This window comes from Terrapene carolina, unplaced genomic scaffold (genome assembly GCF_002925995.2).
Source record: "Terrapene carolina triunguis isolate 2854851 unplaced genomic scaffold, T_m_triunguis-2.0 Scaffold951, whole genome shotgun sequence".
Lineage (NCBI taxonomy): Eukaryota > Metazoa > Chordata > Testudines > Emydidae > Terrapene > Terrapene triunguis.
The window spans coordinates 773,067-783,211 of NW_020665302.1; the positions used below are offsets into that span (position 1 = coordinate 773,067).

The 10,145-nt window shown below is 49.2% G+C and overlaps 1 protein-coding gene across 1 annotated transcript in view; it reads right to left on the reverse strand.

Moving 5' to 3' along the window:
• The window catches only part of RASAL1 (RAS protein activator like 1), a 111,075-nt gene that overhangs the window by 18,402 nt on the left and 82,528 nt on the right, over nucleotides 1–10,145 (reverse strand). Inside the window, exons 10-11 of the mRNA XM_029913838.1 lie at nucleotides 5,395–5,741; nucleotides 4,366–4,675 (exon numbers count right to left, since the gene is read on the reverse strand). Coding sequence (XP_029769698.1) covers nucleotides 4,366–4,675; nucleotides 5,395–5,741 — 657 coding nt within the window. The remainder of the gene's footprint in view (nucleotides 1–4,365; nucleotides 4,676–5,394; nucleotides 5,742–10,145) is intronic.

The following is a 10,145-nucleotide window of genomic DNA, read 5'->3' on the forward strand; positions in this document are numbered from 1 at the left end:
AGACCATTTCTCCAATTTGTCCAGATCATTTTGAATTATGACCCTGTCCTCCAAAGCAGTTGCAATCCCTCCCAGTTTGGTATCATCCGCAAACTTAATAAGCGTACTTTCTATGCCAATATCTAAGTCGTTAATGAAGATATTGAACAGAGCCGGTCCCAAAACAGACCCCTGCGGAACCCCACTCGTTATGCCTTTCCAGCAGGATTGGGAACCATTAATAACAACTCTCTGAGTACGGTTATCCAGCCAGTTATGCACCCACCTTATAGTAGCCCCATCTAAATTGTATTTGCCTAGTTTATGGATAAGAATATCATGCGAGACCGTATCATATGCCTTACTAAAGTCTAGGTATACCACATCCACAGCTTCTCCCTTATCCACAAGACTCGTTATCCTATCAAAGAAAGCTATCAGATTGGTTTGACACGATTTGTTCTTTACAAATCCATGCTGGCTGTTCCCTATCACCTTACCACCTTCCAAGTGTTTGCAGATGATTTCCTTAATTACTTGCTCCATTATCTTCCCTGGCACAGAAGTTAAACTAACTGGTCTGTAGTTTCCTGGGTTGTTTTTATTTCCCTTTTTATAGATGGGCACTATATTTGCCCTTTTCCAGTCTTCTGGAATCTCTCCCGTCTCCCATGATTTTCCAAAGATAATAGCTAGAGGCTCAGATACCTCCTCTATTAGCTCCTTGAGTATTCTAGGATGCATTTCATCGGGCCCTGGTGACTTGCAGGCATCTAACTTTTCTAAGTGATTTTTAACTTGTTCTTTTTTTATTTTATCTGCTAAACCTACCCCCTTCCCATTAGCATTCACTATGTTAGGCATTCCTTCAGACTTTTCGGTGAAGACCGAAACAAAGAAGTCATTAAGCATCTCTGCCATTTCCAAGTTTCCTGTTACTGTTTCTCCCTCTTCACTGAGCAGTGGGCCTACCCTGTCTTTGGTCTTCCTCTTGCTTCTAATGTATTGATAAAAAGTCTTCTTGTTTCCCTTTATTCCCGTAGCTAGTTTGAGCTCATTTTGTGCCTTTGCCTTTCTAATCTTGCCCCTGCATTCCTGTGTTGTTTGCCTATATTCATCCTTTGTAATCTGTCCTAGTTTCCATTTTTTATATGACTCCTTTTTATTTTTTGGATCATGCAAGATCTCGTGGTTAAGCCAAGGTGGTCTTTTGCCACATTTTCTATCTTTCCTAACCAGCGCAATAGCTTGTTTTTGGGCCCTTAATAGTGTCCCTTTGAAAAACTGCCAACTCTCCTCAGTTGTTTTTCCCCTCAGTCTTGATTCCCATGGGACCTTACCTATCAGCTCTCTGAGCTTACCAAAATCCGCCTTCCTGAAATCCATTGTCTCTATTTTGCTGTTCTCCCTTCTACCCTTCCTTAGAATTGCAAACTCTATGATTTCATGATCACTTTCACCCAAGCTGCCTTCTACTTTCAAATTCTCAACGAGTTCCTCCCTATTTGTTAAAATCAAGTCTAGAACAGCTTCCCCCCTAGTAGCTTTTTCAACCTTCTGAAATAAAAAGTTGTCTGCAATGCAGTCCAAGAATTTGTTGGATAGTCTGTGCCCCGCTGTGTTATTTCCTCAACATATATTTGGATAGTTGAAGTCCCCCATCACCACCAAATCTTGGGCTTTGGATGATTTTGTTAGTTGTTTAAAAAAAGCCTCATCCACCTCTTCCACCTAGTTAGGTGGCCTGTAGTAGACTCCTAGCATGACATCACCCTTGTTTTTTACCCCTTTTAGCCTAACCCAGAGACTCTCAACACTTCTGTCTCCTATGTCCATCTCTACCTCAGTCCAAGTGTGTACATTTTTAATATATAAGGCAACACCTCCTCCCTTTTCCCCCTGTCTATCCTTCCTGAGCAAGCTGTATCCATCCACACCAACATTCCAATCATGTGTATTATCCCACCAAGTTTCAGTGATGCCAACAATGTCATAGTTGTATTTATTTACTAGCACTTCCAGTTCTTCCTGCTTATTACCCATACTTCTCGCATTTGTATATAGGCATCTAAGATACTGGTTTGATCTTGCCTCCCAGTTTTGTCCTGATCCTCCTTTCTCTCTGCCAATATAGCCCACACTCCCTCTCGTTTCCGACCCATCTCCCAGGTCTCCATGTTCCCCACTTACCTGTGGGCTTTGCTCACCTGTCCCCGTCGAACCTAGTTTAAAGCCCTCCTCACTAGGTTAGCCAGTCTGTGTCCAAATAGGGTCTTTCCCATCATAGAGACTGGACTGGAATGACTGGAATATTGGTATAGAAGGGTACAGCTTGCTCAGGAAGGACAGGCAGGGAAAAAAGGGAGGAGGTGTTGTCTTATATATCAAAAACTTATACACTTGGGCTGAGGTTAAGATAAAATAGGAGACAGATTTGTTGAAAATCTCTGGTAAGGATAAAAGGGATAAAAAATAAGGGTGATGTCATGGTAGGGTCTACTACTGACCACCTAACCAGGTGGAAGAGGTGGAGGAGGCTTTTTTTAAACAACTAACAAAATCATCCAAAGCCCAGGACTTGGTGGTGATGGGGGACTTCAGCTACTCAGACATCTGTTGGGAAACAACACAACAGGGCACAGATTATCCAACAAGTTCTTGGAATGTATTGGAGACCATTTTTTACTTCAGAAGGTGAAGAAAGCCATTAGGGGAGAGGCTATTCTCGATTTGATTTTGACAAATAGGGAGGAACTGGTTGGGAATTTGAAAGTGGAAGGCAGCCTGGGTTAAAGTGACAATGAAATGGTCGAGTTCATGATTCTGAGGCCTTGTCTACGCTGGCAAGTTTCTGTGCAGTAAAGCAGCTTTCTGCGCTGTAACTCGCGAGGTTACACACTGCCCAGCCACTTAGAGCACACAAACTGCGCAGGTGCAGTGCTGTAAAAAAACCACTCCGACGAGAGGCGTACAGCTTTCTGCGCCGGGGGTACAGCGCCAGTGTAGACACCGTGGCAATTACAGCACTGCCACTGGCCTCCGGGAGGTGTCCCACAATGCCTGTTCTTGCCTCTCTGGTCATTGGTTTAAACTCCACTGCTCTGCCCTCAGGTGACCAACCGTAAGCCCACCCCTTAAATTCCTTGGGAATTTTGAAAGTTCCCTTCCTGTTTGCTCGGTGACGCGTGCAGTGGTCTCAGCGCATCTTTCCAGGTGGCCATGCCTGCTCCACGCACCAGGCAATCCCCTGGAGCAATGCTGAGCTGCTGGACTTCATCAGCATTTGGGGAGAGGAGGCTGTCCAGTCCCAGCTGCGCTCCAGCCGTAGGAATTATGACACCTACGGACAGATTTCACGATGCATGACAGAAAGGGGCCATGACTGGGACACACTGCAGTGCAGGGTCAAAGTGAAGGAGCTGCGGAACGCCTACCACAAGGCGCGGGAGGCAAACCGCAGCTCCGGTGCTGTGCCCACGAGCTGCCAGTTCTACAAAGAGCTGGACATGATACTCGGTGGTGACCCCACCTCCACTGCGAAGGCCCCTGTGGATACTTCGGTGGCTCGCGTGCCAGTCGAGAGTGGACTGAACCAGGAGGAGGAAATCTTGGACGAGGATGTGGAGGGGGACCCAGAGGCAGAGGACAACTCGGAGGTCAGAGATGAATGCAGCCAGGAGCAATTCTCTGCCCCAGAGGAGCCTAGCCAGTTACAGCAGTCGGATTTTAGCAAAGCGCAAACAGGAGAGGAGGCCCCTGGTAAGTGGATTTGATTTTGGGAATCACTGAGTTTTGGGGGGCAGAAGGGCTACAGAATGCAGGCTTGTGTCTGTATGATGCGTGTACCACAACATGCCTAGTCTGAGTGGCAGAAAAAACGGTTACTCACCTTTTGTAACTGTTATTCTTCGAGATGAGTTGCTCGTATCTATTCCAGTTAGGTGTGTGCGCGCCGCATGCACGGCTGTCAGAAACTTTTCCCTAGCAGCTACCCATCGGGCCAGCTGTGGAGTCCCCTGGATTGGCGCCGGTATGGCGCACTATATACGACCCTGCCGGCCCGACCCCACTTCAGTTCCATCTTGCTGGCTACTCCGACAGAGGGGAAGGTGCGGGGGAATGGAATAGATACGAGCAACACCTCTCGAAGAACAACAGTTACAAAAGGTGAGTAACCATTTTTTCTTCTTCGAGTGCTTGCTCATATCGATTCCAGTTAAGTGACTCCCAAGCCTTACCTTGGAGGTGGGGTTGGAGTATTGCCGACCAAAGTACTGCTCTGCTGAAGGCCGCATCGTTCCTAGATTGGTGGACGATGGTGTAGTGCGACATGAAAGTATGCATAGAAGACCACGTCACAGCCCTGCAGATTTCCTGGAGAGGTACTTGGGCTAGAAAGGCTGCCGACGAGGCCTGAGCCCTCATGGACTGAGCCGTGATGGCAGGCGGAGGAGCCTTCGCCAAGTCATAACAGGTGCGGATACAAGCTGTGATCCAGGGGTAGATCCGCTGGGAAGAGACTGGCAATCCCTTCATCCGCTCCCCTATAGCAACGAACAACTGAGTTGTCTTTCGGAATGGCTTTGTGCGCTCAATATAGAAAGCGAGCGCCCTCCTAACATCCAGCGAGTGCAGCTGTTGTTCTTGAGGGCTGTTGTGTGGCTTTGGATAAAAGACTGGCAGGAAGGTGTCCTGGCTAATATGGAAGTGGGGCACCACCTTAGGAAGGAAAGCTGGGTGAGGTCTAAGTTGTACCTTGTCTTTATGAAAAATCATTTACAGGGGCTCAGAGGTGAGGGCCTGCAGCTCAGACACGCGTCGTGCCGAGGTGATAGCCACCAGAAAAGCTACTTTCCAAGAGAGGTAAAGGAGTGAACAAGAAGCTAAGGGCTCAAAAGGAGAGCCCATGAGCCGGGAGAGGACTAGGTTAAGGTCTCAGGCCGGGATGGGGGGCTTTATTGGGGGATGTATTTTCTCCAGGCCTCTCAGGAAACGTCCCACAATGGGGTTAGTGAACACCGAACGCCCAGAATCGGCTGGGTGAAAGGCCGAGATGGCCGCGAGGTGGACCTTGAGAGAACCAAATGCCAGATGCTGGTCCTTTAGGTACATAAGATACTCCAGGATACAAGGAATGGGAGCCTGGGACGGGAGCACCTGCCGTTGGGCGCACCAGCTGGAGAATCGCTTCCATTTTGCCCTGTATGTGGCCCTAGTAGATGGTTTGTGGCTTTCCAGAAGCACCTGCCTCACTGGATCCAAGCAGGCAAGCTCTGCCTGATTCAGCCATGGATTCTCCAGGCCGTGAGGTGGAGAGACTGAAGGTCTGGGTGAAGGAGGCGACCTTGGTCCTGTGTAATGAGGGCGGGAGTGAGAGGTAGCTATATCGGTGACTGGACCATGAGGGTGGGGTACCAGCAATGGCGAGGCCAGGCTGGGGCCACCAAAATGATGTCCTCCTTGTCCCTGCGGATTTTGAGGAGCAGTTTGTGGATCAGCGGAAATGGTGGGAAGGCATATAGCAGCTGCTCGGACCATGGGATCATGAATGCATCTGCGACCAAGCCTGGGCTGTTGCTCCTGAAGGAGCAAAAGGTTGGGCACTTCCTGTTGACCTGTGTGGCAAACAGGTCGATTTGGGGAAACCCCCAACTGCAGAAGACAGAGTGGATGATGTCCGGGCGAATCGACCACTTGTGTGCGAGGAAACGTCTGCTCAGACTGTCCGCCAGCACGTTCTGAACGCCCGGCAGGTACAAAGCCTGGAGGAGAATGGAGTGGGCTAGGCAAAATTCCCACAGTAGGAGGGCTTCCTGACAGAGAGGAGACGAGCGGGCTCCGCCCTGCTTCTTTATATAAAACATAGCCGTGGTGTTGTCCGTGATCACCGCAACGCAATGGCCCTGCAAGTGAGTCAGAAAAGCTTGGCAGGCGAGGCGGATCGCCCTGAGTTCTTTGACGCTGATATGCAGAGCCAGTTCCTCTACTTGTCAGAGGCCCTGAGTTGTCAGGCTTCCCAGATGCGCTCCCCAGCCCAACGCGGATGCATTGGTGACTAAGGTCAGGGTGGGTTGGGGCGGGTGAAAAGGAACCCCGGCGCCTACCGCGCGGGGATTCAGCCACCACCGTAGGGAGTCGAGGGTGTGCCGAGGGATGGCCAGCACTATGTCCAGACTCTCGCGGACCGGGTGATACATAGATGTGAGCCACGCTTGCAAGGGTCTGAGTCGCAGCCTGGCGTGTTGAACCACGTATGTGCAGGATGCCATATGGCCTAGCAGCCTGAGACACTGCCTCGCCGTGGTGGTAGGGAAGCTGCAAAGGTTGCTGATTATTTGCAAGAGGGCCAGGTGACGCGTCTCTGGCAGGAACGCTCTCGCTTGAGTCGCGTCCAGAACAGCTCCAATGAACTCTATCCTTTGAGTTGGGGTGAGCACTGATTTGCTGACGTTGAGTATGAGACCTAATTGGTCAGATGTGTCTCTGACTATATTCACCTGCGATTCCACCTGCTGACAGGAGCGGTCCCCTAGGAGCCAATTATCTAGGTAAGGGTAGACATGCACGTGGCGGCGGCGGAGAAAAGCTGCTACAACCACCATGCAATTGGTGAAGACGCGAGGTGCTGTGCAAAGCCCAAATGGGAGGGCCATGAACTGGTAATGCACCTTGTTCACTATGAAGCGGAGGAACTGTCTGTGAGCCAGGGTGACAGATATGTGAAAATAAGCATCCAGCGCAGGTGTACCAGTCTCCCAGGTCTAGAGAAGGGATGTTTGTGCTTAGGGACACCATGCGGAACTTCAAGCTGACTATGAACTTGTTGAGTTCCCACAGGTCCAGAATGGGCCTGAGGCCCCCAGTCGCTTTGGGGATGAGGAAGTATCAGGAGTAGAAACCCTTGCCTGTGAGTTCCTGAGGGACCTTCTCCACCACTCCTAGAGCGAGGAGAGCCTGGACCTTCTGGATGAGAAGTTGCCTGTGAGAGGGGTCCCTGAAGAGGGACAGGCAAGGGGGATGGGAGGGTGGGGAATCTGTTTCTTCACTTCAGCAGGTGGGTATTGTAGTTGTAAGAATGCTTGATAGAGATCTTGTAGGTGTTTGTCTGAGGGGTTGGAGCAAATGCAGTTGATTGACAGAGCCAGAAGAGTACCCAGAAGTCACCTACTACAGGACAGGCCCAACAAAGAAAGTAACAGAACGCCACTAGCCATCACCTTCAGCCCCCAACTAAAACCTCTCCAGCGCATCATCAAGGATCTACAACCTATCCTGAAGGACAATCCCTGACTCTCACAGATCTTGGGAGACAGGCCAGTCCTCGCTTACAGACAGCCCCCCAACCTGAAGCAAATACTCACCAGCAACCACACACCACACAACAAAAACACTAACCCAGGAACCAATCCTTGCAACAAAGCCTGTTGCAACTCTGTTCACATATCTATTCAGGGGACACAATCATAGGACCTAACCACATCAGCCACACCATCAGAGGCTCGTTCACCTGCACATCTATCAATGTGATATATGGCATCATGTGCCAGCAATGCCCCTCTGCCATGTACATTGGCCAAACTGGACAGTCTCTATGCAAAAGAATAAATGGACACAAATCAGACGTCAAGAATTATAACATTCAAAAACCTGTCAGAGAACACTTCAATCTCCCTGGTCACTCAATTACAGACCTAAAAGTGGCAATACTACAACAAAAAAACTTCAAAAACAGACTCCAATGAGAAACTCTGAATTGGAATTAATTTGCAAACTAGACACCATTAAGTTAGGCTTGAATAAAAACTGGGAGTGGATGGGTCATTACACAAAGTAGAACTATTCCCCCTACTGTTATTCACACCTTCTTGTCAATTGTTGGAAATGGGCTATCCTGATTATCACTACAAAAGTTTTTTTCCTCCTGCTGACAATAGCCCACCTTAACTGATTACACTCGTTATAGTTGGTATGGCAACACCCATTTTTTCGTGTTCTCTGTGCATATATATCTTCCTACTGTATTTTCCACTACATGCATCCGATGAAGTGGATTTTAGCCCATGAAAGCTTATGCTTAAATAAATTTGTTAGTCTCAAAGGTGCCACAGGTACTCCTCGTTATTTTTACAAATCTTTAACTGTCCTGGAACCCCACCTCCTCCTGGGACCTTCCCTTCCCCATCTCCCACAATGCAGATGTGGTTTTTTTTGTTTGTCTCTCTCCTCCGGTGTTGTTTTTTAATAAAAGAATTGTGTTGGTGTGAAAGCAATCTTTATTCCATTAATTGAAAGCAAACAGAGCCCTGCAAAACAACAGGCAATTTTCTTAAACCTTCATAGTGCATCATCTGCACCAATCACAATCACCTCCTAGCATTACAAGCACTGCACTCCCGAGCACAGCAACAAATATTAGTGGCTTTCAGCTTCAAATTGCTGCCTCAAGGCATCCCTGATCCTTATGGCCCCGCACTGCGCCCCTCTAATAGCTCTGGTCTCTGGCTGTTCAAATTCAGCTTCTAGGCGTTGAGCCTCAGCGGTCCAGCCCTGAGTGAAGCCTTCACCCTTCCCTTATCAAATATTATGGAGCGTACAGAACGCGGCTATAAGCATAGGAATATTGTCATCGGCCAGGTCCAGCCTCCCATATAGGCAGTGCCAATGGCCAAAAGCACACTCAACAGTCATTCTACACTTGCTCAGCCTGTTGTTGAACCACTCCTTATGGCTTCATAAGCCACAGCATTAAGGGGTAGGCAGGTCTCCCAGGATCACAATGGGCATTTCGACTTCCCCTACGGTGATCTTCTGGTCAGGGAAGACCCAGCTTGCAGCTTCCTGAACAGGCCAGTGTTCTGAAAGATGCGGGCATCATGCACCTTTCTGGACCAGCCTGTGTTAATGTCCGTGAAACACCTACGGTGATCCACAAGCGCCTGGAGAACCATTGAGAAATACCCCTTCCGATTAATGTACTCAGTGGCTAGGTGGTCTGGTGCCAGAATTGGAATATGTGTGCCATCTATCGCCCCTCCGCAGTTAGGGAAGCCATCCACAATACAAAGCCATCCATAATGTCATGCAGGTTGCCCAGAGTCACGATTTTTCAAAGCAAGATGTGATTAATGGCCCTGCACACTTCCATCAACACGAGTCTAATGGTCGACTTTCCCACTCCGAACTGGTTAGCGACCAATCGGTAGCAGTCTGGAGTAGCTAGCTTCCACAGTGCAATCGCCATGCACTTCTCCAACGACAGGGCAGCTCTCATTCTCATGTCCTTGCGCCGCAGGGCTGGGGCGAGCTCATCACACAGTTCCATGAATACGGCTTTCCTCATGCGAAAGTTCTGCAGCCACTGCTCGTCATCCCAACGTGCATGACAATGTGATCCCACCACTCGGTGCTTGTCTCCAGAGCCCAAAAGCAGTGTTCCAGTGTGGTCAGCACCTCCGTGAATGTCACAAGCAATCTAGTGTCGTGCTACTACGTGTGGTGAGATCAATGTCGCACTCCTCTTGCCTTTGTAGTTTAAGGAGTAATTCCACTGCCACTGCCACGTGTTAGTCAGAGCGAGCAGCATATTTGTCAACAATGCAGGATCCATTCCTGCAGCTCGAAGAGGCAGGGCGCGCAGTACACAAACGGTTGAAAGATGGCGCCATATGTGGACGGAAGCACAGGGATTGCTGGGATGTGAAGCAATGCATCACGGGGCATTGGGACAGGACCCAGGATGCCCCACGACCCCCCTCCATGTTCCCATAACTCTTAGCGGCAGAAGAGAAAGAGGTGCTCTGTGGGATAGCTGTCCAGAGTGCACCGCTCCGAATACCATTGCAAGTGCCGCAAATGTGAACATGCTATTGCGCAGGCAGCTGCCAGTGTGAACACACAACAGTGGTTTCCCTTCAGCGCTCTCTGAGCGGCATTGTAACTCTGCCGATGATGTAACTCTGCCAGTGTAGACATACCCTAAGGAATGGTAGGAGGGAATACAGCATGAGAAAGACACTGGATTTGAAGAAGGCAGACTTTAGCAAACTCAGGGAGTTGGTAGGTAAGATCCCATGCGAAGCAAGTCTAAGGGGGAAAAACATTTCAAGAGAGTTGTCAGTTTTTCAAAGAAGCATTATTAAGGGCACAAGAACAAACTATCCCACTGC